At 51.9% G+C, this 26935-nt stretch overlaps 7 protein-coding genes across 7 annotated transcripts; 2 read left to right on the top strand and 5 right to left on the bottom strand.

Moving 5' to 3' along the window:
* Window positions 1-235: 235 nt before the first annotated feature.
* On the bottom strand, window positions 236-2225 carry ENH_00052100 (hypothetical protein; the record flags this gene model as incomplete). Its single annotated transcript, XM_013581442.1, has 3 exons — window positions 236-663; window positions 1618-1798; window positions 1932-2225. The coding sequence occupies 3 exons, from the start codon at window positions 2223-2225 to the stop codon at window positions 236-238; spliced, it is 903 nt and encodes a 300-aa protein (XP_013436896.1).
* A 1645-nt stretch (window positions 2226-3870) lies between these two features.
* ENH_00052090 (hypothetical protein, conserved) lies at window positions 3871-5319 on the bottom strand (the record flags this gene model as incomplete). Its single annotated transcript, XM_013581441.1, has 1 exon — window positions 3871-5319. One exon carries the CDS (start codon window positions 5317-5319, stop codon window positions 3871-3873), a length of 1449 nt encoding a protein of 482 aa, XP_013436895.1.
* Window positions 5320-11828: 6509 nt separating this feature from the next.
* Window positions 11829-14511, bottom strand: ENH_00052080 (hypothetical protein, conserved; the record flags this gene model as incomplete). The annotated part of the gene is made up of 3 exons (XM_013581440.1): window positions 11829-12389; window positions 12522-12899; window positions 13669-14511. The coding sequence occupies 3 exons, from the start codon at window positions 14509-14511 to the stop codon at window positions 11829-11831; spliced, it is 1782 nt and encodes a 593-aa protein (XP_013436894.1).
* Window positions 14512-15637: 1126 nt separating this feature from the next.
* Window positions 15638-17774, bottom strand: ENH_00052070 (vacuolar ATP synthase subunit b, putative; the record flags this gene model as incomplete). The annotated part of the gene is made up of 2 exons (XM_013581439.1): window positions 15638-15952; window positions 16203-17774. 2 exons carry the CDS (start codon window positions 17772-17774, stop codon window positions 15638-15640), a joined length of 1887 nt encoding a protein of 628 aa, XP_013436893.1.
* A 2454-nt stretch (window positions 17775-20228) lies between these two features.
* On the bottom strand, window positions 20229-21962 carry ENH_00052060 (hypothetical protein, conserved; the record flags this gene model as incomplete). Its single annotated transcript, XM_013581438.1, has 4 exons — window positions 20229-20608; window positions 20791-21139; window positions 21552-21629; window positions 21930-21962. The coding sequence occupies 4 exons, from the start codon at window positions 21960-21962 to the stop codon at window positions 20229-20231; spliced, it is 840 nt and encodes a 279-aa protein (XP_013436892.1).
* Window positions 21963-22982: 1020 nt separating this feature from the next.
* ENH_00052050 (hypothetical protein, conserved) lies at window positions 22983-24974 on the top strand (the record flags this gene model as incomplete). The annotated part of the gene is made up of 1 exon (XM_013581437.1): window positions 22983-24974. The coding sequence occupies one exon, from the start codon at window positions 22983-22985 to the stop codon at window positions 24972-24974; it is 1992 nt and encodes a 663-aa protein (XP_013436891.1).
* Window positions 24975-25029: 55 nt separating this feature from the next.
* Window positions 25030-26340, top strand: ENH_00052040 (hypothetical protein, conserved; the record flags this gene model as incomplete). Its single annotated transcript, XM_013581436.1, has 1 exon — window positions 25030-26340. The coding sequence occupies one exon, from the start codon at window positions 25030-25032 to the stop codon at window positions 26338-26340; it is 1311 nt and encodes a 436-aa protein (XP_013436890.1).
* Window positions 26341-26935: the final 595 nt, after the last annotated feature.

Below are 26935 nucleotides of genomic sequence, written 5' to 3'. Positions count from 1 at the left end.
GAATTCATAAGACAAGCCAGAGGGTCAAAACCCCCCAAAGCCACAGCGCGGATTCTTCCGCTGATTTCGTTGAAGCTGCCGCAGACAATAACTGCTGCTGCTGCCAGCAGCACGCGCCTGCTGCTGCTGCTGCTGCTGCTGCTGCTGCTGCTGCTGCTGCTGCTGCTGCGGGGGGGGAGGGGGGGGCTGCCCTGCGCGCTGAGCCGCCTGCGGCTGCTGCTGCTGCTCACCACGCTCAGCCGCCCGCTGCTGAGGCTGCTGCTGCTCCTGCTGGGCGGCCTGCTGCTGCTGCTGCTGCTGCTGCTGCTGGGGTGTCGGCTGCTGCTGCCGCTGCTGCTGCCGCTGCTGCTGCTCGGGCCACGAAGCAGCTGCACCTCTCGGCTGCTCCTGCGATTCCCTGGAGCATTCGCAACATTTGGGGCTTGGGCTGCTTTGCTGCTGCTGCTGCTGCTGCTGCTGCTGTTGCTGCTGCTGCTGCTGCTGCTCTTGTTGTTGCTGCCTCTGCTGCTGCTGCGGCGGCAGTGACTGCTGCTGCGCTCAGTACTGAGGCCACTGCTCCTGTTGCTGCTGTTGTTGCTGCGATTTTGGCGGCCGCTTCTGCCGCCGCTGCTGCAGCCGCCGCTCTTGCTGCTGCTGCTGCTGCTGCTGCTGCTGCTGTTGCTGCTGTAGCGCAGGGAAGCCATCAGTTTAGCGAGGCGTAAAGCCCATTGCGGTGTACAGACATCTCTCCCTTAGTCAAAAAATGTCATTGACTGAACCTGCGGCGCTTTTATAAGTGCTCGCTGCAGCAGCAGCAGCAGCAGCAGCAGCAGCTTGCTGCTGCTGCTGCTGCTGCTCCGAGACGGGGGGCCCCAGCAGCAGCCGTGGGGGGGCGCCCCCAGGGCCTTTGCGCTCAAGGTGTAAAACAAAAAGACTAAAATTGAAATTAAAACAAAAAATTTAATAAAATAAAAGTAGAGCAGCAGGTTGCGCTGGGCTGCTGCTGCTGCCGCTGCTGCTGCTGCTGCCGCTGCTGCAGCAGCAGCAGCTTCGCTGCAGCAGCAGCAGCAGCAGCAGCCTCAACATGGCAATGCGCGGAAGCCCCCGCTGCAGCTGAAAGCCGCAGCGACGGGCATGAACAGCAAGCAGCACACGGGCGAGCGGCAGCCACTGCTGCTGCTGCTGCTGCTGCTGCTGCTGCAGGGGCCCCCCAGCGTCGCAGCAGCAGCAGCAAGTTGCTTCCTCCAGCCCGCCGGTTTCAATGTGGGGTCGGCAGCAGCAGCAGCAGCAACAGCAACAATAACAACAGCAGCAACAGCAGCAGCACGAGCAGCCAGTGCTGCTGCTGCTGCTGCTGCTCGTCCCCCGCCCAGTGGAGCCAACAGCCGCAGCTGCGTGCCTCCCCTAGCAGCAACAGCAGCAGCAGCAGCAGCAGCAGCAGCAGCAGCAGCAGCAGCAGACTTGCTGAACAACGCCGAGTGGGAGCAGCAGCTGCGGCTGTTTGGAATTGCTGCTGCTGATGTTGCTGAGTCTGTAGTCCGCGGCAGCGGGCCCGGCGGCAGCAAAATAAACAGCAGCAGCAACTGCTGCTGCCTCCGCTGCAGCAAACTGAAGCTGCAGGTCAGGTGCCACACGTACAGGTAAGCTGCTGCTGCTGCTGCTGCTGCTGCAGCTGCTGCTGCTGCAGCTGCTGCTGCTGCAGCTGCTGCTGCTGCAGCTGCTGCTGCTGCAGCTGCTGCTGCTGCAGCAGCTGCTGCTGCTGCCGTTTGTTGCTGCTGCCGCTGCTGCTGCTGGCGCGTGTTGCTGCTGCTGCGGTTTGCTGCGCTGCTGCAGCAGACCAAGCTGCTTCTGCTGCCTGCCGCAGCTACTGTTGCTGCTGCCATTGCTTCTGCTGCCGCTGCAGCAGCAGCAGCAGCAAACTATACTTTTGCTGCTGCTCCTGCTGCCCCCACAGGCCTCTCTCCGACAACCGCCGAGAGGCCAGGCGACGTTTCTTGCTGCTGCTGCAGCGGAAGCAGCAGCAGCAGCAGCAAGAGCAAGAGCAGCAGCTCCAGGTAACCACTGCTGCTGCTGCTGCTGCTGCTGCTGCTGCTGCGGCTGCTGCCGCGCGTCTTCGCCTCTGTTGCTGCTTGGGCCGTGTACTCCAGAGCTGCTGCTGCCGCTGCTGCTGCATAGATCCCAGTGAGACATTGCTGCTGCTGCTGCTGCTGCTGCTGCTGCTGCTTGCTGCTGCTTCTGGGGTGCATGCGCAGCTGCAGCTGCGGCAGCAGCGGAGGCCGACGGAGCAGCAGCAGCAGCGAGTGAGGGCATGGAAAGCAGCAAGAAAGAAAATAAAGCAGCAGCGGCAGCAGAAGCCCTCTTTGCTAGACTAGCTGCTGCTGCTGCTGCTGCTGCTGCTGCTGCTGCTGCTGCTGCTGCTGCTGCTGCAGTGCTGCAGAGTAGATGCTCGGGTATTGCTGCTGCAGCAGCGGCCGCCAGGAGCTGCGGCGCAGCAAAAAGGCTAAGTCAACACCAACAGAAGCAATTGCTGCTGCTGCTGCTTGCTCCCGCAGTGCTGCTGCCAGGCTGTTGCTGCTGCTGCTGCTGCTGCTGCTGCTGCTGCTGCTGCTGGCTGAAGCAGCGAAGTGATGTGGGAGCAGCAGCAGTGGCTGCTGCTGCTGCAGGTGCAGCAGCCGAAGACGCCTGCGCAGCAGCAACAATAACAGCAGCAACTGCAGCAAATAAGCGTGGCTTTCGGAGGCAAGAAGCAGACAAGGCTAGGGTTTAGGGTTTAGGGTTTAGGGTTTAGGGTTTAGGGTTTAGACTTACAGGGCCATCTTTGCCCGCAGGCGAGTCGGGTGGTTTAAGAAGACGTCTCTGATAGAACACAAAACCCTAAACCCTAAACCCTAATCCGTACCCGCCTGTTTAGGGTTTAGGGTTTTGTGCCCTAAACCCTAAACACCAGTCAGCGGTGGCCCCGTGCGAGTAAAGGGTTTCGGGTTTAGGGTTTAGGGTTTAGGGTTTAAAGCTGGCGCGTAGGGTCCAGGAACTGCGGCTCTCTCGCGAGGGTTTAGGGTTTAGGGTTTAGGGTTTAGGGTTTAGGGTTTACCTTTGAGTAGCGACTTCGACGCACATGCCGCAGCCCTTGAGGGCCAAAGGAGCAGACAAGCCAAACCCTAAACCACAAACCCTAAACCCTAAACCCTAGCGGTCTAGATCACATTAGTTGGGAAGCAGCAACTCCAAGTCCGGCCTCAAGCTGCAGGGCTAGGGTTTAGGGTTTAGGGTTTAGGGTTTAGGGTTTACGGAGGGTTTGCTGGGAGAAGCTTTTGGGGCCGTCAAGGCGCAGCGCCGCTACCTGCAGTAAACCCCAAACCCCAAACCCTAAACCCTAAACCCTAAACCCTAAGTTGAAGGCGTAGGGTTTAGGCATGGCAGCAGTAGAGAAAGGGTTTAGGGTTTAGGGTTTAGGGTTTAGCTGACGATGGCGTCAAGGTGTTCCTTATCTAGCGGGTGCTGCTGCGTGTTCCCTGCTGCTTCCTGCTGCTGCTGCTGCTGCTGCTGCTGCTGCTGCTGGTCTAGCGACTGAAGGAACTGCTGCAGTGGATTCTCCTTTGCCGCTGCTGCTGTCTCGGCTGCTGCTGCTGCTGCTGCTGCTGCTGCTGCTGCTGCTTCCGGCAGCAGCCACGAGGGCCCCCCCCCGAGCTGCAGCAGCGCCAGCGACCACTGAAGGCACTCCAAGTCTGCAGCAAACCCTAAACCCTAAACCCTAAACCCTAATTTTGAGTCAAAACCCTCGCGTTCACAGCTGTGAGCCCTCGAGGGCCTACAAACCCTAGGGTTTAGGGTTTAGGGTCAAGAGTGAAGCGCAGAGGTAGGGTTTAGGGTTTAGGGTTTAGAGTTTAGGGTTTAGGGTTTACCCGCTGGGCTCTGGGCGCAGTCTTTCGACAGCAGCAGCAGCCGCTGCAGCAAAAGGTTGGCTCTCTGCTGCCACTGTGGCGCCTGCTGCTGCTGCTGCTGCTGCTGCTGTTGCTGCTGCTGCTGACGGTCACACAGCAGCAAGTGTAGGGCAGCAGCAGCAGCAGCTCGGGCTGGTTCTTCTGCTGCTCCTCTCCAGCAGCAACTTAGGCTGCCGCTGCTGTTGGTGCTGCTGCTGCTGCTGCTGCTGCTGCTGCTGCTGGCGAACTGCTCCAGATACTGCAGCAGCAGCAGCACGAGCGCGTCGAACTGCTGCTGCGGCAGCAGCCCCACATCTGCTTCAGCCAGCAGCTGCAGCAGCAGGAAGCTGGACGTGCACCTCTGCTGCTGCTCTTCCGCCTGCAGCAGCAGCAGCGGCAGCCGCTGCAGCAGCAGCAGCAGCTTCGCAGTAGGCAGCCAGCGCGAGTGCAGCAGCTGCTGCAGCAGCAGCAGCACTGCAGCAACGCCTTCCGCATCCCTAATCATGCTGGGTTCGCCGGCTGCTGCTGCTGCCGTTGCTGCAGCACTTGCTGCTGTAGCTTGTGGAGCAGCAGCAGCAGCTGCTGCTGCTGCAGCAGCAGCAGCTGCTGCTGCTGCTGCAGGAACGCCACAGCAAGCGACCCGCAGCAGCAGATCGACGGCTGCGCACTCCGTTTGCTGCCACTCTGCTGCAGCAGCTCGCTGCACCGTTGCAGCTGCCTTGGGGTCTGCTGCTGCTGCTGCTGCTGCTGCTGCTGCTGTCTTGGAGTCTGCTGCTGATGTTGTTGTTGCTGCTGCTGCTGCTAAAGCGCCCGACAGCGAACGTAAAAGCCCTGCTGCTTCTTGCTGCAGCTGCGGCCCTGAATAACTGCTGCTGCATCGCGCTTGCTGCTGCTGTTTCTGCTGCTGCTGCTGCTGCTGCTGCTGTTGTTGCTGCTGAAGAAGGCCCCTTACTGTGGCAAAGGCATCCCCTATATCTTCCAGCGTCACGTTGTCTGCTGCTGTTGCTGCTGCTGCCGTTGCTGCTACTACTCCTGCTGCGGTAGCTTCCGGTGCTGCTCCTGCTGCTGCTTCTGCTGCCGCTGCCATAGCCTCTTTTGCTGCTGCTGCTGCTGCTTTTAGCGCATTGGCTGCAGGCTTGCCCGGTGCAGCAGCAAAAGAGCTCAGCTGTGCCGCTGCTGGCCGGATTGCTGCAGGCGCAGCAGCAGCAGCAGCAGCAGCAGCAGCGGCAGCAGCAGCAGCAGCACCTTGCCTTGTTGCAGCAGCAAAATAGCCTAAATGCTTATTCAGGCTAATACCGTGCAGCTGGCGGGCGCAGGCCCCCCTCTGCACTGGTGCTCTTGCTGCTGCCGACGCTGCTGCTGCTGCTGCTGCAGCTGCTGCTGCTGCTGCTGCAGTCGCAGCTACCGTTGGTGCTGCCATATCTGACACCTTCCGTTGAATTACTGTACTTTAAGTTCTTTCAAGCAGCAGCAGAAGAGCAGCAGCAGCAGAAGAGCAGCAGCAGCAGCAGCAGCAGCAGCAGCAGCAGTAGTTGAGGCCCCTGGGGGCCCCCGGCTGCCTGGGCTCGCGCTGCAGCAGCTTCAGTCTAGACAAATAATCATAAAAGCTGATTTATTTTGAATTAAATGACTTATTTTGGTTTTTAATTTATTATTTATTTAATTTTAAGTAAATATGCAGCAGCAGCAGCAGCAGCAGTAGCAGCGCTGCATGCAGCTGTCGCTCGACGGGGCTGCTGCAGCCCCACGGCGGACTCCGCAGCAGCAGCAGCAGCAGCAGCAAACAGCAACAGCTATTTGCTGCAGAAAACTAAAAAGCTTCTGCAAAGTGAGTGAGCACAAGTAGCAGCAGCAGAGGGAGCAGCAGGAGAAGAAGCCCGCTGCAGCAGCAACAACAACAGCCACAGCAGCAGCAGCAGCAGCAGCAGCAGCAGCAGAAGCAGCAACGCCGGTCGCAGCAAGCTGAAGGAAGGAAAAAGCAGCAGCTGCAGCAGAAATAGCGGCAGAAACAGCAGCAGCAGCAACAACAACAACAGCAGCAGCAGCAGCAGCAACAGCAGCAACAGCAGCAGCAGCAGCAGCAGCAGCAGCAGCAGCACCGAAAATGGATATCGACGATACGAACACCCAGCTGGAGCCTGTGACTTACATCTGTGGAGGCAAGCGAAAGCCCCAAACCCTAAACCCTAAACCCTAAACCCTAAACCCTAAACCCTAAACCCTAAGCCTGGTGCAAACCCTAAACCCTAAGCCCTCCGCAGTGAGCCAGTTGGCGCTGCAATTGCCAACCCCTAAACCCTAAACCCTAAACCCTAAACCCTTGCATGCATCTGTAGGGGAATTGTTTGAGGCGAAACCCTCGAGTCTCTAAACCCTAATTTGTTTCAGAGAAAAGAATTAAATAAATTTGAAATTAATTTCGGAATATAAATTTCTCTTCTGAAGTTCCTGTAAACCCTTCTTGGCTTGCTGCTGCTGCTGCTGCTGCTGCTGCTGCTGCTGCTGCTGCTGCTGCACTCTGGAAATGAAACGCGATCCTTTTGAATGAATTAATTAAAAGCAATTGAAATCAAATGTTTTAATTCAAAATTCCCTTTTGAGTTTGCTGCTCCTTCTGCTTCTTGCTGCTGCTGCTGCTGCTGCTGCTGCTGCTGCTGCTGCTGCTGCTGCTGCTGCTGCTGGGGGGTGTCTCGACACCGGGTGTCTTTGTTGCATTTCAACAAAAGTGAAAAAACAAATTCGGAATTATTTTCAATAAATAAAATTCAGCAAATTTAACCAAACAAACTCCTCTCCAAACCTTCTGCTGCTGCTGCTGCTGCTGCTGCTGCTGCTGCTGCTGCTGCTGCTGCTGCCGCTGCTGCTGCTGCTGCTGCTGCAGAGTGCGGCTGCGACGTTTCGCTGCAGCCAACAGCTGCTGTCCGCTGCCGCAGCTGCGGCAGCAGAATTCTCTACAAAAAAAGATCGCGAAAAAGTGAGAACTTTCAAATTTAAATAATTAAAAAAATAATTTAAATAATTGAAAAAGAATTAAATGATTTAAATAATTAAAAAGAATTAAATAATTTAAATAATTGAAAAGAATTAATTTAAATAATCAAAAAAGAATTAAATGATTTAAATAATTGAAAAGAATTAATTTAAATAATTAAAAAAGAATTAAATGATTTAAATAATTAAAAATAATTAAATAATTTAAATAATTAAAAAAGAATTAAATGATTTGAATAATTAAAAAGAAATAATTTAAATAATTAAAAAAGAATTAAATAATTTAAATAATTAAAAAGGAATTAAATAATTAAAAAGGAATTAAATAATTAAAAAGGAATTTAAATAATTGAAAGAAATTTAAAGAATTTAAATCATCAAAAAAGGGTTTAGAGGATTAAAAGAACAAAAAAGGGTTTAAAGGATTAAAGGAATTAAAAAAGAATTTGAGAGGGTTTAGAAGGGTTTGAGAGGGTTTAGAAGGGTTTAGAAGGGTTTGGGAGGGTTTGAAGGGTTTAAAAGGGTTTAGAAGGGTTTAAAAGGGTTTAAGAGGGTTTAGAAGGGTTTAAGAGAGTTTGAAGGGTTTAGAAGGGTTTAAAGGACTAAGAGGGTTTTAAAAGGGTTTAAAAATGGTTTTAAAGGGTTTGAGAAGGGTTTAGAAGGGTTTAGAGGACTGAAAGCGTTTTAAAAGGGTTTAGAAAGGGTTTTAAAGGGTTTGAGAAGGGTTTAGAAGGGTTTAAAGGACTAAAAGGGTTTTAAAAGGGTTTAGAAAGGGTTTGAAAAGGGTTTAGAAGGGTTTAGAAGGGTTTGAAAGGGTTTAGAAGAGTTTAGAAGGGTTTGAAAGGGTTTAGAAGGGTTTAGAGGACTAAAAGGCTTTTTAAAAGGGTTTAGAAAGAGTTTGAGAAGGGTTTAGAAGGGTTTAGAAGAGTTTGAGGGTTTGAAAGGGTTTGGAAGGGTTTGAAAGGGTTTAGAAGAGTTTGAGGGTTTGAAAGGGTTTAAAGGCGTTTAAAAGGGCTTAGTGGGGCTTAGAAGGGTTTTAAAAGGGTTTAGAGATTTCTCAAAAAGGCCTATAAGGGTTTAGGGTTTAGGGTTTAGAGGGTTTTAAAAGGGTTTGGGGGTTTTGAAAGGGTTTAGAAGGGTTTAGAGGGTTTTAAAAGGGTTTAGAGGGTTTCAAAAGGGTTTAGGAGGGTTTAGAGGGTTTTAAAAGGGTTTAGGAGATTTTTTCAGGGTTTAGAGGGTTTTAAAAGGGTTTGGGGGGTTTTAAAAGGGTTTAAAGGGTTTTAAAAGGGTTTAAAGGGTTTTAAAAGGGTTTGGGGGGTTTTGAAAGGGTTTAGAAGGGTTTAAAAAGGCTTAAAAGGGTTTGGGGATTTTAAAAGGGTTTAGAAGGGTTTAGAGGGTTTTAAAAGGGTTTAGGGGATTTTTTAAGGGTTTAGAAGGGTTTAGAGGGTTTTAAAAGGGTTTGGGGGTTTTAAAAGGGTTTAGAAGGGTTTAGAGGGTTTTAAAAGGGTTTAGAAGGGTTTTAGAAGGGTTTAGGAGGGTTTAGAGGGTTTTAAAAGGGTTTGGGGGTTTTAAAAGGGTTTAGAAGGTTTTAAAAGGGTTTGGGGGTTTTAAAAGGGTTTAGAAGGGTTTGAAAAGGATTAAAAGGGTTTAAAAGGGTTTAGAGGGTTTAGAAGGGTTTGAAAGAATTAAAAGGGAATTAAAAAATGAATTGCTTTTTATTCTTTTTAATTTCTTTTTTAATTTCTTTTAATTTCTTTTAATTCATTTTAATTTCTTTTAATTCTTTTAATTGGAAATAAAATAAATAATTAAATAATTCGAAAAGAATTAATTAATTAAAAGATGAATTAAAAGTAATTCCGAATTAAAAGAAATTAAAAAGAAGTCAAACGGCATTACAAGAAATAAACAATTGAAATAAAAATGAAATAATTAAATTAAAAAGAATTAAAAAAGAATTTAAAAAGAATTAAAAAAGAAATAAAATAAAAACAATTAAATTAAGTTTAATTTACTAGAAACAGAAATTAATTCTAAAAGTAATTAAATACGAAAGTTAAATTAAACTCAGAATTAAATTAAATTTAAAAACTAAATAAAATTAAAAAAGAAAATAAAACATTTAAGCTGCTGTTTTGAAGTCTTTTTATTTGCAGTGATGCAGTACGAAGCGAGATAAACCCACGAGCTGCTGCTGCTGCTGCTGCAGCAGCAGCAGCAGCAGAAGCTGCAGCAGCAGCAGCAGCAGAAGCTGCAGCAGCAGCAGCAGCAGAAGCTGCAGCAGCTGCAGAAGCAGGAGCTACAGCGAAAGCAGCAGCAGCAACAACAGCAGAAGCAGCCGCAGAAGCAGCAGCAGAAGCAGCAGCAGAAGTAGCAGCAGAAACGGCAGCAGAAGCAGCAGCAGAAGCAGCAGCAGAAGCAGCAGCAGAAGTTTGCTGCTGCAGCAGCCAGGTGGCGTGGCAGCAGTTCAGCTGCTGCTGTCTGCAGCAGCAGCAGCAGCAGCTGCTGCTGGTGCTGCAGCAGACACAATCCTGTCTGTTGTAGCAGGAGCAATCACGCTTGCTGCAGCAGCTGCTGCAGCAGCAGCAGCAGCAGCAGCAGCAGCAGCAGCAGCAGCAGCTCTAAAGCTTTTTTTTCTTTCCAGAATCCATTATGAACAAAAACCCAGAAGGACCCTTTTGCCATTTTATTCATTTACAATTCATTTGTTTTAATTTATTATTTATTTTATTTTTGTTTATTTGTTTTTTAATTATTAATTAATTATTCATTCATTTATTTATTTATTTATTATTTATTTATTTGTTTATTTATTTATTTATTTATTTATTCATTTCTTTTATTTCTTTAATCATTTTACAGTGCGATGTCTGGGCCTCTTCACTTGTCTTTTATTTCTTTTTCATTTTTATTTTTTAATTTTATTTTATTTATTTTAAAGTTTTTATTTATTTGTTTTATTTGCAGTTATACTTTTATTTCATTTTATTTCTTTTTATTTGTTTTAAATATCTTTTGTTTGTTTTTATTTTTTATTTTCGTTTATTCATTTCTTTTACTTTTAGTTTTAATTTAATTTTACTTTTTGTTTTTATTTTCTTAAATTGTTTTATTTTTGTTGCGTTCATTTGTTTGTCTCTCATTACCTTCACTTCGCTTATTTATTTTATTTTATTTATTTTATTTTATTTATTTTATTTATTTTATTATATTTTATTTTATTTATTTTATTTCATTTTGATTTATTTATTTTATTTTGTTTTATTTATTTTATTTTATTTATTATATTTTATTTTTGTATTTCTTCCTCCGTTTTCCATTTTTCGTTTTCAATTCTTTTATTCTTTTCTTCATTCTTCATTTCCTTCTTTTATTTCTCTTTCAGGAATTATTTTATTTAATTCTTTTAATTCTTTTGTTCAATTCTTTTTTTAATTCTTTTTTTTAATTCCTTTATTTAATTCTTTTATTTAATTCTTTTATTTAACTCTTTACTTCATTCTTATTTACATCTTTTATTAAATTCCCAAATTAAATCTTTTATTTAATTATTGTTTAGTTCTTTAACTATTTTATTTTGTTATTTTATTATTTTATTTATATCTGATTTATTTTAATTATTTCGCTTTATTTATTTATTTTTAATTCTTGATTTCATTTAATTTATTTATTTATTTAATTCTGTTTTTTTCGATTTATTTTTTAAGTCTTTTATTCGTTCAAATTCAATTTTATTTTTTCGTTTTCGTATTTTGAGTTCTGCCACTTCTTTATTTTAAATTCGAATTTAAATTTAAATTTAAATTTAAATTTTATTTTTATTTTATTTCTTTTATAATTATTTCATTATTTATCTTTTCCAGTCAGTTCAATTTTTATAAGTGATTTTTTTGAATTCTTTTTTGAATTCTTTCATTACTTTATTTTCATTTTTATTTTATTTTATTTATTTTATTTCTTTTACTAAATTTTAATTTTATTTCCTTTTTCTTCTTTTATTTCCGCGTTTTTCTTTCGCTTTAATCCTTTAATTTTTTAAATTCATTTCTTTCATTATTTCCTTTCAATTTTATATCTGTTGAATTCTTTTTTAATTCCATTTAATTCTTTTTGTAATTCCTTTAAATTCTTTTTTAATTTCTTTTAGGTTCTTTTTTAATTCTCTTTTTAATTCGTTTTAATTTGTTTTTTGAGTCTTTTAAATCTTTTCAATTCTTCTTTTAAATCTTCTTTTTAATTATTTTAATTTCATTTAATTCTTCTTTTGAATCTTTTTAATTCTTATCTTATTTTGAATTCTTCTTTTTACTTCTTCTTCCTTTCCATTCTTTTCATTTCATTTCTTCTTTTTAATTCTTTTTTGATTCTTCTTTTAATTCTTTTATTCTTTTTAATCCTTCATTTTAATTCTTTTCTAATTCTTCTTTTCTTTCTTTTCTTTGAAGTCTTTTCCTGAATTCTTCCTTTCCAGAAACTCCAATTCCAATTCTTTTATTTCTTCTTTTTCTTTTTTTTAATTCTTCTCTTTAATTCCTTTTCAATTCTTTTATTTTCTTTTTTTATTTTTCCTCTTTCAGACTTTTCTTTTTGTTTTTAATTCTGCAGATCGATGGCCATTAAGAAATGAAATGATTTGCATAAAATGAATTTAAAAGAATAAAATTAAATTGCACAAATTAAAAATAAGTTGTTTGAATAAAGTGGCAAAATATTTTCGATTAAATGGCATTTAGAGGTTTAAAAAAATGGTCTTATTTGCAAAAACGTTTTGAATTAAATGGCATTAGTTCAGTGAATTGGCCCGATTGAATGAAATGGCATAATTAAATAAATTGCAATTATTTAAATAAATGGAATTTTTAAAATTAAAACATTAAAATGGCATTTTAAAAATTAAAACATTTAAATATTCTCTTCAGCAGCTGCAGCTCCGCCGCTTCACAGCTGCAGGTCTTCAACTGCGTAGATCTTGAGCGGCCCGCCGCCGCCGCCGCCGCTGCTGCTGCTGCTGCTGCTGCTGCTGCTCGACGACGACGACGAGCTGCTGCTGCTGCTGACGGTGACTCTGAGGGAACCCAGAAACTCCTCTTCGGCCACGACGCTGCCGCAAAAAAAGCTGTCAGTGTCTTCGCTGCCTCGGGGAGAGTCGAGGGCCCCCCGGGCTTCTCTGAGGGCCCCCGCGTGGTGCCGCAGCAGCGCGGGCAGGGGGGGGGCCCCCCGGGCTGCTGCTGCTGCTGCTGCTGCTGCTGCTGCTGCGCGCAGCTCAGGGAGGGACATGCGGGGACCCGGCGGCTCCCCGGGCAGGCAAGGGGGAGGCAAGCTGAAGAGCTGCTGCTGCTGCTGCTGCTGCAGCAGCAGCAGCTGCTGCTGCTGCTGCCGGCCGTACTGGGGGCCCAGCAAGAATGCGCCCTTCTCCAGCTGATGGAGCGCAGCGTGCAGAGTTGGAATCGTCTCGATGTGGCACTGCCTCTTGAAGGGGCAGGGGTGCAGGTCCAGGAGCTCAGCCGAAGCAGCGCAGCAGCAGCAGCAGCAGCAGCAGCAGCAGCAGCAGCAGCAGCAGCAGCAGCAGCAGCAGCAGCAGGGGCTCTTTCAAAGGCTCGTTCAGTCGAGGAAGACGCAAAGCCCTCTTACCGTCCGGTCGCGCAGCCGCACCAGCCACCGCCGCAGCTGCAAATAGACGAAGTAAGAGCAAAAGCGCGGCTGCTGCTGCTCTCGCGCCTGCAGCAGCAGCTTCTGGACGAGCCTGGCCAGAGTTTGGATTTTCTCTGCGTAGCGGCAGGGCTTGCACAGCGTGGCAGCGAGGCCCTCCTCCCCTGCTGCTGCTGCTGCTGCTGCTGCTGCTGCTGCTGGTGCTGCTTCGCCTGCTGCTGCTGCTGCTGCTGCTGCTGCTGCTGCTTGCGGGCCTGAGGCGGCGCCCTCAGCCTTCTCCATTCTTGCTATTGTTTCTTCAAACCAGTTTATTGTCGAATAGCCCAAAACCCGCATCAGACGGCCCCCGCAGTAGACGTCCTGAAGAGGGGCGGAAATTGAATGGTTTGCGTTTTGAAAAGTTGAAAAAGGAGTTTTAAGATCATTAAATGGTTTATGTTCTTTTTAAAACTATTTTAAATGCTTTATTTTAGTTAAAGAAAGCCTGGAAAGGAGAAAATGAAAAAGTTTATTTCCTTTGAAACATGGAGGAAAGTTGAACTCTCGATGTTTCATTTGCGGCAGGGACAAACACAATTAGAAAAGCGGAAATAATTGAGAATTGAGAAATAAGAAAATGAAATTTTAAATTTATTTGAAAGGAATTAATCAGAAAACTCAAAGTCATTAGGCATTCAATTAGATCAGAGGGAAATTATTGGAAAGCTGAAGAAGTTCAACTCTCATTTCATCAAAAAAGAAAAAACCAGAAAATTCAAAAAGATTAAAAAAGAATGGAATTAATTAATTTTAAAAATTAATTAGACTGATACGAATTAAGTTGGAGGAAAACGATAATTCAATTTAAGACTTCGCGTCATTTCAAGTTCAAGAAGAACACGTTCAGAAGAGTGAAACGTTCGATTAGAGAGAATTTAAGAAAAGATCAAATAATTGATTTAATTAATTAAATTAATTAAATTAATTAAATTAATTTAATTAAATTAATTGAATTAATTCACAAAAGCAGCCAGTAGAATGAAGAATATCAGGCATTTAGAAATTTGAACGAAGAGAATGAAAGATTCCGAATTTTGCAAAATTGAAAAGATATCAAAAAGTTGTTATTTGCTGCTGCTGCTGCACTTACTGTGTAAAACTGCTCCGGAGGCACTCGAATAAGAGTGAGTTCTTTGTCTTGCAAAAGTGCAGAAGTTCTGAAAAGGATTTCTTTTGGATTTAAAGGAAGGGCATTTCCGTGGCGCGGGGAAAGTTCTGCTGCTCTGGGGTGCCACTTGTTGCGGCCGTCTTCCTCCTCGTCCTCGTGCTGCTGCTGCTGCAGCTGGTGGTGCCGGTAGAAGCCCAGGTGGCTGTACGGGCAGGCCGACAGCATGCAGTAGCCGTCTCGGGAGAGCAGTGGGCACGGCGCTGCTGCTGCTGCTGCTGCCGCTGCTGCTGCTGCTGCTGCTGCTGCAGAGATGGGCGGCGGCAGCAGCAGCGGGGGCGGCGAGGCCAGGGACTCGAATTCTTTTGCGTAGTAGCCTTGAATGCACAGCACTTGTTGGCTCAGGGCTTGGAAGATTGTGTTGTTCTGCAAACCTGGGGGGCCTCCGGGGGGGCCCCTGGGGCCTGCAGCGTCTCCAGGGCTTTCGCCTTCGCTGCTGCTGTCGCTCCACCCGGCAGCCCCTTGCATTGTGCTGGGGGAGGGGGCTGGTTTCGTCGCTTCTGCTGCTGCTGCTGCTGCTGCTGCCGCTGCTGCTGTTGCTGTTGTCGTTTCTGGGGGGTCTTCTGCTGGCGGTGGTGCTGCTGCTGCTGCTGGTTCGCTGCCGCTGGTTTCCTCTGACAGCCACAAGAGGCGATCCCGGTTTCTGGGGGCCCTGGGAGGACTCAAAGGGCCGCTGACGCCGCAGTCGAATTCGCCGGGAATGTGCAGAAGGAAGGTGGAGGGGGAAAGCCGGCGTCTTCGTCTTCGCCGGGAGTTCCGTTCTGCCATTCTGGTGAAAAGGCGAAGTGCGGTGTTCGCGTTTGAGGAAAGCGCGAGAAGTGGAAAGCGAAGAGCAATTTGCAAACGAATCAAGTGCGATATAAGCGATAAACGAACAAGAAATGAAACAACTTGCGCAGTTCAACTTTTAAAATTCAAGTTCTGCACGGCTGTGCAAAACGGAAAGCTGGAGCCTGTTGGGGTGTACGTGCTCCCGGTTCAATTCAAGTTTCGGGGGAATCTTCGGGAAAGTTGAGTCGTCTGTTTTCGTTTCTTCTCGTTTTTATTAGATAAAGCGAAAAGAAGTTTCTACTTTGTCCCCTGGAGTTCCTGGAATAAGTTGGAGGCGCTGAGTGTTGAATTTGCAAAAGTGGCGACTGGAGGAAACTGGAAACTTGCGTTTCGGCGTCTACGGCGGGCGTTTATGCTTTCTGTTTCTCTGAAATCGTGAAACAAAGGATTGAGTTTCGTCTTTGTTTCAATTAATTAAACAGAATCAATTAATCAACTGATGAGTTGATTGCGATTCCTGCACCGGCCTCTTGCGCGTGCCAAAAGCCGCTGCGAAAGTGCAGGCGGCTAAGCGCGGCGCTTAGACGCTGCTGCGCAGCACTGCAACAGCAGCAGTAGCAACAGCAGCAGCAGCAGCTGCAGCAGCTGCTGCTGCTGCAGCAGCTGCTGCTGCTGCTGTTGCTGCAGCAGGCCTCGTGCGCTGAAATATCGCAGGGCGTTTCTTGGGGCTCTTTTGAGTGCGGCCCGAAACGCTGGAAATGTATTTACATTCACAACAGGAATGGAAGATGTTCATGAAGTATGAATTAGCATTCGAACTTGAATTATAAATAGAGAATTTAGGAGAAGCAATACGTGTATTCGCCCCTAAGCGGGCGGCTGGATGCGTGCAGTTGCCTGCAAAATGCAAGTAGAAACTGCAGCAGCAGCTGCTGCTGCTGCCCTTGCTGCTGCTGCTGCTGCTGCTGCTGCTGCAGCAGCAGCAGCAAGACAAAAGCCCGGCCTTGAAATAGTCGTTTGCAGTTCCAAACCCCTTGAACCGAACCGGGAGCCCAAACCAACGCACAAACAGCGCCCCAGCCACCGCAGCAGCAGCAGCAGCAGCAGCAGCAGCAGCAGCAGCTCACTGCTGCTGCTGCGGGGGCTGCCGCTTGTCCGCGGCCTGGGCCTGGATGTACTTGGTGCGCGGGTAGTACTTGGCGAGGAGCTGCTGCTGGATCTTCTTGAGCATGTCTTCGGGAAAAGTCCGCAGCAGCTCCCAGGCGATGTCCAGACTTTGGAAGACGTCGCGGCCCTCGTAAGGACCTTGCTGCAGAAAGCGGCGTTCGAACTTGTCAGTGAATTCCATGTAAAGCATATCGTCGGCTGACAGCGCCTCCTCCCCCACCACCGCCTTCATCGCCCGCGTGTCTTGGCCAATTGCGTAGTTCGCGTACAACTGCAGCACAAATCATACTCCTCCTGCTGCTGCTGCTGCTGCTGCTGCTGTTATGCGGTAGCAGCAGCAGCAGCACGTGCGCGCAACTCGCAGCACTACTTCGATTTCGATCTCTACCAATATTGCTGCTGCTGCGCTGCTGCTAACGCAGCAGCGCAGCAGCAGCAGCAGCAGCAGCAGCACCGCATCACCGCAGCAGCAGCAGCAGCAGCAGCAGCACGGCATCACCGCAGCAGCAGGAGCTACTCACCTGATCGGAAACAGCAGGATGATCATCCCGAGTCATGCCGTGTCCAATGCCGCTCTTCATGAGCCTCGAAAGAGAAGGAAGAACATTAATTGGAGGGTAAATTTGCCTGTTATGAAGAGCTCTGTCCACGAAGATCTGCCCCTCTGTGATGTACCCCGTCAAGTCCGGCACGGGGTGAGTGATGTCGTCGTTGGGCATCGTCAAGATCGGAAACTGCGTGACGGAGCCGCCGCGGCCTTCGACGCGGCCCGCGCGCTCGTAAATCGAAGACAAGTCCGTGTAGAGGTAGCCGGGGTAGCCTCTTCTTCCCGGGACTTCTTCTCTGGCGGCTGAGACCTCTCTAAGAGCATCTGCATACGCCGCCATGTCAGTGAGGATTACAAAGACATGCATTTCCTTTTCAAAAGCCAAGAACTCCGCTGCTGTTAGAGCTAATCTCGGAGTCACTATCCGCTCTATGGTGGGGTCGTTGGCCAAGTTCAAGAAGAGGCAAACTCTTTCCATGCTTCCGTTTTCCTCGAAGTCCCGCCGGAAGAACCGCGCGGTCTCCACGTTGACTCCCATGGCGCCGAAGACCACTGCGAAGTTGTCTTGGGAGTGGTCTTTGACATCTTTTCCCGCAACGAGGCTGGCTTGTCTGCAGATCTGCGCCCCGATCTCATTATGAGGAAGGCCTGCAGCAGAGAAGAGGGGGATCTTCTGGCCGCGGACTATGCTGTTCATCACGTCTATGGCACTCAGCCCAGTCTGGATCATCTCGCGGGGGAAGACGCGGCACTGCGGGTTTATCGGAAATCCGTTCAAGTCCAAAAAGTCCTCCGCCAACACGGGGGGCCCCCTGTCCACGGCGCGGCCGCTGCCGTCGAAGGCCCGCCCCAGCAGCTCTTCGCTCACGCCCATCTTCAGCACGTCGCCGCTGAACTCCGCGTGGCAACGCCGGTTGTCGATCCCCGCTGTGCCCTCAAACACCTGCACCACCGCCCGCCGACCCTTCACCTCCAACACCTGCAGCAGCAGCAGCAGCAGCAAAGCAGCAGCCAAGCAGCAGCAGCAAGGAGACGCGGATTCCTTAAACCGGCTCGAGAAGGCGCTTCCAACGAGGGGCTGCAAGGGGGGGGCAGCAACAGCAGCAGCAGCAGCAGCGGAGCAGCAGCAGCAGCAGCAGCAGCAGAAAAGAGGCACGCAGTCGGCGGAGACGCCGCGGGGCTTCCATTTGCGCAAAGCACTGGCACCGGCTTGCGAAGGCGGTTCCAACGAGGGGCTGCAAGGGGGGTCCAGCAGCAGCAGCAGCAGCAGCAGCAGCAGCAGCAGCAGCAGCAGCAGCAGCAGGACCTGGCCCTCGCGGGTGCTGCCGTCGCCGAGGTGGACAGTGACGATCTCGGAGTACTTGGGGAACTTGACGTCGTCGAGGATCACCAGCGGCCCCTCCACTGCAGCAACTGTGCGGTAGTCCAGCCGCGGGGCCACGCGGTAGTCCCGCGTTGCTGCCAGCACATGTTCGCGTGCTGCTGCTGCTCGGCTGGCAGCAGCAGCGGCGCCCCCGGGGCCCTGGGCGCTCGCGGAGGGGGCCATTCTGCGGCACCGCGGCGTCTGCAGCAGCAGCAGCAGCAGCAGCAGCAGCAGCAGCAGCAGCAGCAGCAGCGGCGGCGGCAGCAGCACGCAGCAGCCCGCGGACACTTCCGGCGACTCCAAGCGGCAACCACAACTTTGCAATTGCTTCCGACTTTAATAAAGGCTTTGCAACCCACCCAGCGCGACGCAGCGCAACACCGGCTTGTTGGGGCTGACTGCTGCTGCTGCTGCTGCTGCTGCTGCTGCTGCTGCTGCTGCTGCTGCTGGCGACCGCAGCAGCAGCCGCTCCTGCTGATCGGCTGCTGCTGCCTCACCGCGCGCTTCTCCGCAGTTCCTCAGCCTCTAGTTTTTATCTTTTTCCACTTTCCAAGCCACACACTCAGATTCTAAGAGCCACCAATTCCGAGCCTTGCTGCTGCAGCAAGAAGCAGCCAGCAGCAACGAGCAGCAGCAACGAGCAGCAGCAACTGCAGCCAACGCAGCACGCTATAGGATTCCAAACCCCAATTTTATTTCCATTTAACAAAACAAATATTACACCCGTTGCTTTAGCTTCGAAACGGCTATACAGCAACAAACAACAACAGCAGCAGCAGCAGCAGCAGCAGCAGCAGCAGCAGCAGCAGCAGCCGACATATACACACGTTCCCAACATGCACACCTCCACTGGAACGAAACTTCAAAGAGGCTGGTGTTTATTAATTGAATTCTTTTTGTTTATTTTATTTCTTTTTATTTTTTAATTCTTTTTTATTTTCTTTTCTTCAAATCAATTCCAAGTCCACAGCTGCCGCCCCCAGACAGAGCAGCAGCAAACGGCTCGGCGGCAGCAGCCAGCTCCGCTGCTGCAGTTAATTTCCTCCACTTCAGTTTAATTAATTCTTTTTAATATTTCCAACAATAATAACAATGCAGACTTGTGCGCTGCTGCTGCTGCTGCTGCTGCTGCAGCTGCTGCTGTTGCCACAGCAGCTGCTGCTGCAGCTGCATCAGAAACCCCACGGCCCGCCGCAGGCAGGCAACGCCGACTAGCTAGCCACGGCTAGCTGCGGCTAGCCACGCAAATAGCTGCAGCAAGCCATGCAGCTAGCCACGCAGCTAGCTCCATGGCTAGCCGCCGAGACAGCTAGCCACAGAGCTAGTTGCAGCTAGCTACAGAGCTACTCCCAGCCAGCGGAGGCTTGCCGCAGCTAGCTGGCTGCAGCTAGCTAGCCCTAACTAGCGGGCTAGCCGCAATTAGCTAGCTAGCTACGGCTAGCTAGCTAGCCGTAGCCAGCTAGCTAGCCGTAGCTAGCTAGCCAGCCGTAGCTAGCTAGCTGGCCGTAGCCAGCTAGCTAGCCGTAGCTAGCTAGCTAGCCGTAGCCAGCTAGCTTGCCGCAGCTACGGCTAGCTGGCTGTAGCCAGCTAGCTAGCCGTAGCTAGCTAGCTAGCCGTAGCCAGCTAGCTAGCCGTAGCTAGCTAGCCGAAAGGCCGGAAGCCAACATTGAGAAATGGCGGAGCCAGTGGGGGCGAGCAGGTGCACGTACACCGCAGATGCAGGCAGACGCAGCACATGTGCAAAGGAGTTTAGAAGCAACTTTGGATTTAAATTGAGCATTTAAGTTCAAATAAAAATAAAAAGTTGAAAATATTTTAAATTATATTTTTAAATATCTTTAAATGGGCTTTTAAAGCCCAGAATTGCATGCAGTTGGAAGAATTGCATTTACCCACGCAGCAGCCAGCCAGCTCCAGTGTACGTACACCCGAAAACAGCAGCAAGAAAATCAGGCAGCTGCTGGTGCAGCAGCAGCTGAATGTGAAAGGTCTTCTTAATGCAAAGAGATGCCCATTATGGATGGCTAGCCAGCTAGCTAGCTAGCTAGCTAGCTAGCCAGTTGCAGAGCTATCTGGCTAGCTAGCTGGCTAGTTAGCTGGCAAGTTGGCTGGATAGCTGGCTGGCTAGCTAGCTAGCTGGCTAGCTAGCTAGCTGGCTAGCTAGCCAGCCAGCTAGCTGGCTAGCTAGCTGGCTGGATAGTTGGCTAGCTAGCTAGCTAGCCGCGGTTAGCTGAGCAGAGAGCTGCAGCTGGCTGCAGCAGCTTGCTGCAGTGAACAGCAGCAGCTAGCAGCAGCAGTTAGCTGCTGCTGCAGCCAAGCCACCGGAGCATTCAATTTGCCGCTGCAGTGCAGCTGCTGCAGCTGCTGCAGCGCAGCTGCTGCAGCTGCTGCAGCGCAGCTGCTGCAGCTGCTGCAGCTACTGCAGCTGCTGCAGCTGCAGCCTGCTGCTGCTGTGTGAGGGTTAAGGGTTTGGCGAGGGCCCGCAGCTAGGGTTTAGACTTGTCGAGGGTTTAGGGTTTAGGGTTTACGCCGCACGAAGATAAGATCCGTTTCAAACAAGGGTGCGCTGCCTACGTAAACAACAGCAGCAGCAGCAGCAGCAAGGAAGGCCTGCTGCTGCTGCTGCTGCTGCTGCTGCTAGCCAACGCCGATTTTTCGTTTTCTCTCTTCGAGTCTGCTGCGCTGCTGCTGCTGCTGCTGCTGCACTGCATCAGCAAGGGCCGATTTGTCCTGCAGCCAGGCGCGGACAAAGCCGTGGTGTCTGAACACCTCAGTGCTTTCCAGCGACACCTGCTGCTGCTGCTGCTGCTGCTGCTGCTGCTGCTGCTGCTGCTGCTGGGGGCGATCGGCCAGCTCTTCAGCTGCTGACGCAGCAGCGGAAGGCAGCGGCTGCAAACGAGCCATCTTGATGCCTCTGCTGCTGCCGCTGCTGCCGCTGCTGCTGCTGCTGCTGCTGCTGCTGCTGTTGCTGCTGCTGCTGCTGTCTAAACCGAAATCCGCAGCAATGCCCAGGAACTCTGAAGCACAGCAGCAGCAGCAGCAGCAGGAGCAGCATGGTTGAGAGACAACTGAGCAACAGAGACAAGACAGCAGCAGCAGCAGGACAGCAGCAGAAGCAGCAGCAGCAGAAGCAGCAGCAGAAGCAACAGCAGGACAGCAGCAGAAGCAGCAGCAGCAGAAGCAGCAGCAGCAGCATTACCGGGAGGTTCATCTTCTGCATCCAGCAGCAGCTGCTGCTGCTGCCCCTGCTCGTGCTGCAGCTGCTGCCGCTTCAGCTCTTGCAGCAGCTGCTCCGTCTGCAGCTGCATGCTTCTGCTTCTCTGTGCTGCTGCGGGTCCGCTGCTGCTGCTGCTGCTGCTGCTGCTGCTGCTGCTGCTGGGCAGCACCCCAATAAGGGGGTCTCGCAGCACAAACAGCCAAGTGTTATCCGACCATTCTGCTGCTGCTGCTGCTGCTCCGATGTTGGAGTGTCTGTACACCTCAAGGTGAGACACAATCACCAGCGACGGCAAACTGCTGCTGCGCTGCAGCACCAGCCGCAGCAGCTCCTGAGCCCACACAAACCCTAAACCCTAAACCCTAAACCCTAAACCCTAAACCCTAAACCCTAAACCCTAAGCCCTATAAGGCGCGGAAACGCCCCGTGGAAGAAATGCAGCGCTCGTCTGAACTGGCAGCAAAAACGGCAGCGGCAGCAGCAGCAACAGAAGCATGCGGCAGCAGCAGCAGCAGCAGCAGCAGCTGCAGCAGCAGCAGTTGCAGCAGCAGAAGACGCAGAAGCCGCGGCAACATAAAAAAGAGCAGCAGTACCAGCTGCAGCAGCAGAGGCCGCAGAAGCTGTGGCAACATATAAAACAGCAGTGGTATAAGCAGCAGCAGCAGCAGCAGCAGCAGCAGCAGCAGCAGCAGCAGCAGCAGCAGCAGCAACAGCAGCAGCAGCAACAGCAGCAGCAAAAGGACCTGTTTGGCTATGGTTAGGATCTTCTGCGCTGTTTCTCTCCTCACGAAAGCAGCAGCACTGAGACGCCCCAGAGCTTCCTAAGCAAACACACTCACAGCAAGCAGCAGCAGCAGCATCGCAGCAGCAGCAGCAGCAGCATTGCAGCAGCAGCAGCAGCATTGCAGCAGCAGCAGCAGCACTGCAGCAGCCGCTGCAGCTACAGCAGCAGCGAGAGCGCAGCACTGAGGCAGCAGCAGCAGCAGCAGCCCGAGTGCAGCGATGAGGCGGCGGCAGCAGCAGCAGCAGCTACAGTGCAGCAATGAGGCAGCAGCAGCAGCAGCAGCGTGAGTTCAGCACTCAGGCAGCAGCAGCAGCAGCAGCAGCAGCAGCAGCCGGACTGACGTTGAGGGCCTGAAGCAACAGGCAGCCATCGAAGGAGGAAGCCGGCTGGCTGCAAAGAGGACGAGAAGCCATTTTAGCTGCTGCTGCTGCTGCTGCTGCTGCTGCTGCTGCTGCTGCTGACGATGGTAATGCTCTTGCTGCTGCGGCTGCTGCTCTTGACAGTGCAGAGGCTGCTGCGGCTGCTGCTGCAGATGCTGCTGCTGTGTTGCCGACAGCCGTTTCGCCCGCAGCAGCAGCAGCAGCAGCAGCAGCAGCAGCAGCAGCAAGGGCTGTCTTCAGCTCTACTGCTGCGTTGTTTTGCTGCAGGCTGGCCTAATGCCTTGCGAGGTAGAGGCAGCGGGTGCTTCAGTACATTTGCTGCTGCTGCTGGGTTGCTGCTGCTGCTGTTGCTGCTGCTGCTGTTCTTGCTGCTGCTGCTGCTGTCGTCGCTGCAGCTGCTGCTGTTTGCAGCAGCACGCAGGCCCCCCCCAATCTGGAAAGTTAAGAAAAGAATATTAAAAGGTATCTGGAGAGATTTCAGGGGGCTACGCTGCACAAGTTGCTGCTGCTGCATGCAGTTGCAGGCAGCAGCAGCAGCAGCAGCAGAAGCAGCAACCGCAGCAGCAGCTTGTTGCTGCAGCTGTTAGTAAAGCCGATACGGGCGGACTCACCCACTAAATGAAATAAGACAATTTATGATTTTTTGTTACTTTCTGCTGCTGGAGTTAATGCTTTGCAGCAGCAGCAGCAGCAGCAGCAGCAGCAGCAGCAACAGAGGCTACAAGACGAGCCCCCCATGTCGGCAGCAGTAAGGCGCTGCTGCTGCTGCCTTGCCTTTTGCTGCAGCTGCCGCATTCCGCTAAGCAGCAGCAGCAGCACCATCAGCAACAGCAGCAGCTGCTGCTGCACCGGGTGTGACAGCGGCAGCAGCAGCCGCAGCCGCAAAAAGCCAGCAGCAGCAGCAGCAGCAGCAGCAGCACGGGGGCGCCAGCCCTGCCTCTTGCTGCTGCAGTTGCTCGGCACCAGCAGCAGCAGTAGCAGCAGCAGCAGCAGCAACAGCAGCAACGGTGATGCAGCAACTGCCGCTGCAGCGGCATGACCGCAGGAGTGACTGTGCCGCTCTGGGTCTTGCAGCAGCAGCAGCAGCAGGAGCAGCAGCACTAACAGAAGCAGCAGCAGCAGCACCAGCAGTAGCAGCAGCAGCACTGCCACCAGCTGTAGCAGCAGCCGCAGCAAGCGGCGCTGCTGCAGCACGAGCCTCTCGCCCTCCGCGCAGCAGCTTCACCAAGCAGCTAGCAGCAGCAGCAAAAGATGCGGAACAGCTCCTTGCTGCTGCTGCAGCAAGAAGGGCCGCAGCACAAAAGCTGCTGCCATGCCTTTCCGAGCAGCAGCAGCAGCAGCAGCAGCAGCAGCAGCAGCAGCAGCAGCAGCGTCGAACGCGCCACTCCTGCAGCCCTGTGACGGTAGGAGCAGCAGCAGCAGCAGCAGCACGTGCTGCAGCAGCAGATGACTACGCAGCAGCTGACAGCCGGAGGAGGAGGAGTGCAGGGATGGCTGCAGCAGCAGCAACAGCAGCAGAAGCAGCAGCAGCAGCAGCGGCAGCAGCAGCACGGTCAGATTCCATCTTGCTGGAGCAGCTCGCAGAGCGGCAGCAAAAGCTGCTGGAAAGGCAGCAGCTGCTGCTGCAGCGGCAGCAGCAGCAGCAGCACCGCATGCTTCTGCGTAAGAGGGACGCCTTCAATGAGCAGCAGCAGCAGCAGCAGCAACACCAGCAGCAGCAACAGCGCGAGCAGCAGCAGCAGCAGCTAGGCTGGGCATGGCAGCAGCACCTCGGCACAGCCTCATACCTGCAGCAGCAGCAGCAGCAGCAGCAGCAGCAAACTCCTGGATTGTACTGCTACGAAGAGTCGCATGCCCTAGGAGTTAAGCAGCATATGCTGCAGCAGCAGCAGCAGCAGCAGCTTCACGGGTGGGCCCCCAGCAGCAGCAGTAGCCGCAGCACCAACAGCAACAGCAGCAGCAGCAGCAACAGCAGCAGCAGGAGACCCTGGGACTCCAGCTGCTGGCGCATGCACGGCTGCAGCAGCAGCAAACGCTGCAGCAGCAGCAACAGCGTGGTGCTGCTGACAGAGCCTTCTACCAGGGCAGAGTTAAGTCCAGCAGCAGCAGCAGCAGCAGCAAGTGCTGCTGCAGCTTTCTGCGGCCATAGTGTGGCCTGCAGCCCTGGAGAGACACCAGCAGCAGCAGCAGCAACAGCAGCAGCAGCAGCAGCAGACAGGACGCCTGGAGGCCGCCACCACCGCAGCAGCAGCAGCAGCAGAAACGGGAGAGATAGCAGCAGCCCGCTTAGTGCTGCTGCTGCTGCATACTTTGCTGCAGCTGCGGCAGATGATACAGCAGCTGCAGCAGCTTCAACCCCACCGACGGATTCAGCAGCAGCAGCAGCAGCAGCAGCAGCAGCAGCAGCAGCAACAGGGACGACACCCGCTAGCAGCAGCAGGACGCGACTGATAATCAAGCGCAGTCACCTTCCTGCTGCTGCTTCTGCTGCTGCTCCTGGTCCCCCTTCTGCTGCTGCTGCAGCTGCTGCTGCTGCACCTTCTGCAGCACTCGATGCTCCTTCTGCTGCTGCATTAGCTGCAGAAGGGAGAGTGAAGAGAGCAGCAGCAGCTGCTGCTGCTGCTGCAACAGAGACAGCAGCAGCAGCCCTTCGGCTGCTGCCGTTCCTGATGCCTTTTAAAGAAGCACAGCAGCAGCAGCAGCAGCAGCAGCAGCAGCAGCAGCAGCAGCAGCCGTTAGATGAGCAGCAGAAGTGGGTGGATCGGCTGCAGGGAGTGCGGTCGCGCATCGCAGCTGCAGCAGCAAAAGAAACAGAAGCAGCAGCAGCAGCAGCACCAGGAGCAGCAGCAGCAGCAGCAGCAGCAGCAGCAGCAGCAGCAGAAGCCACTGTCTCAAATCTGCAAAGCCGCAGCCTCCAAATTGCTGCCTCTCTTCCACCGGAGGTGGGCTACTGCAGCGTGCAGTGCAGAGCCGTGTCTTTGGCTTTCCATCACCCCAGCTGACAGTTTGCTGCTGCATCTTGCTGCTTTGAGGGACTTCCCGCTGCTGCTGCAGCACATGCCGCAGGCGCATGCTGCTGCTGCTGCTGCTGCTGCTGCTGCTGCTGCTGCTGCTGCTGCTGAGAACACATCTGGAGCAGCAGCTCAGGACGGCATCTTCACTTCAGACAATAGTTGTGAGATTATGCTGCTGCAGCAGCAGCAGCAGCTCGGGGGATTCGTCAACAGCAGCAGCAGCAACAGCAGCAGCAGCAGCAGCAGCAGCAGCAGCAGCAGCGGGTGGATTTTGCTGTCGCTCTTTGATTTTCTCGTCGGCACAGGACTGCTCGCGTGTCTGCACGACCTGCTGCTGCGCTGCTGCTGCGCTGCAGCAGCAAACAACCTGCTGCAGCAGGTCCCTGGCAGCAAGCTGACGGGGGTGCTGCTGCTGCTGCTGCTGCGCCCCTACGCCCAGCGCCCGCAGCAGCAGCAGCAGCAGCAGCAGCTGCTGCTGCTGCAGCAAAAGAACAATGAGCTGGAGCTGCTGGAGTGGGAGCGTTGCTGCTGCTGCTACATTTTAAAGTGTCGGTATGACTCAGACATTTACTTTTGGCGGCTGCTGCTGCAGCAGCCGCTGCAGCAGCTGCTGCAGCAGCAAGACAAGCTGCTGCTGCGGCTGTGGGAAGAAGGCGCCGCCCAGTGGCACGCGCTGCTGCGCAGCAGCTGCAGCGCCTTCCGCAGCAGCAGCAGCAGCAGCAGCAGCAGCAGCAGCAGCAGCAGCAGCAGCAGCAGCGAGCCAGGGGAAGCTTCTGCTTCTGTTAGGAGACGGAGAAGGCATACCAGCAGCAGCCGCTCGGCCGAAATTGCTAGCCAGCAGCAGCAGCAGCAGCAGCAGCAGCAGCAGCAGCAGCAGCAAAATGTAGACTGGCAGCAGAAGCACCCAAGGACAAGAGGGCGCTTATCTGCTGCTGGGGATGCAACACCGAGTGCTCTGCCGCTGCAGTGGCGCCGCAGCAGCAGCAGCAACAGCAGCAGCAGCAGCAGCAGCAGCAGCAATTTCGAACAATATTTTGCGGCTACATCAGGGGCCCCTGAAGCGGACCCAGCAGCAGCAGCAGCAGCAGCTGACGCAGCAGCAGCAGCAGCTGCTGCTGCTGCTGACAGCGCTGCACGGCTCTCTTTGGGCCAGGAGAACATCTGCCCCCGCCGCTTGAATGCAGCAGCAGCAGCAACTGCAGCAGCAGCAGCAACTGCAGCAGCAGCAATTGCCAGCCCACCTTACTACGAAGGCGCTCGAGACCAGCAGCAGCAGCAGCAGCAGCAGCAGCAGCAGCAGTGGGCTGACTCGCAGCGTCCCCCAAAGCACCGGGTGTACATGCAGCAGCCATAAGCAGCAGCACGTGCTGCAGTCTGCTGCAGCAGCAGCAGCACGTGCTGCAGTCTGCTGCAGCAGCAGCAGCCGCAGCAGCAGCAGCTGCTGCTGCTGCTGCTGGCCTCGTTGCTGGAAGGTGCAGCAGCGCTTTAGCAGCCGAGCAGTTGTGTGCGCATTTGCTGCCGACATTTTATTTGTTCATTTCATCAACTTGGCGATAACAATTAGGGTTTAGGGTTTAGGGTTTGGGAGCTGGGATTTAGGGTTTAGGGTTTAGGGTTTAGGGTTTAGAGTTACGGCTGGCGGCTCTGAGTTGGGGAAGCGTCGCTAGTGTATATAGCTGCGGGTTAGGACTAGAGGTGTAGGGTTTAGGGTTTAGGGTTTAGAGTGTTGCATTCCCTCACTTCTGTGCATGGTGGGGCTATTTCTAGGAGTTCTAGGGTTTAGGGTTTAGGGTTTAGGGTTTAGGGTTTAGGGGAGGTGTACATCTTCTGGACCTGATCTGGGGTGTCTGCGCAGCTCAGCTGCCGGCGCGGGCGCTCGGGTGTCTCGACAGCGCCTGCTGCGGGCTGGGGAGTTTAAAATGGAATTAAATTGGAAATAAAATAAATTA

This window comes from Eimeria necatrix, genomic scaffold, assembly GCF_000499385.1.
Source record: "Eimeria necatrix Houghton genomic scaffold, Enh_scaff413, whole genome shotgun sequence".
NCBI classification, from domain to species: domain Eukaryota; phylum Apicomplexa; class Conoidasida; order Eucoccidiorida; family Eimeriidae; genus Eimeria; species Eimeria necatrix.
This window is presented reverse-complemented; position numbering and strand designations above follow the sequence as displayed.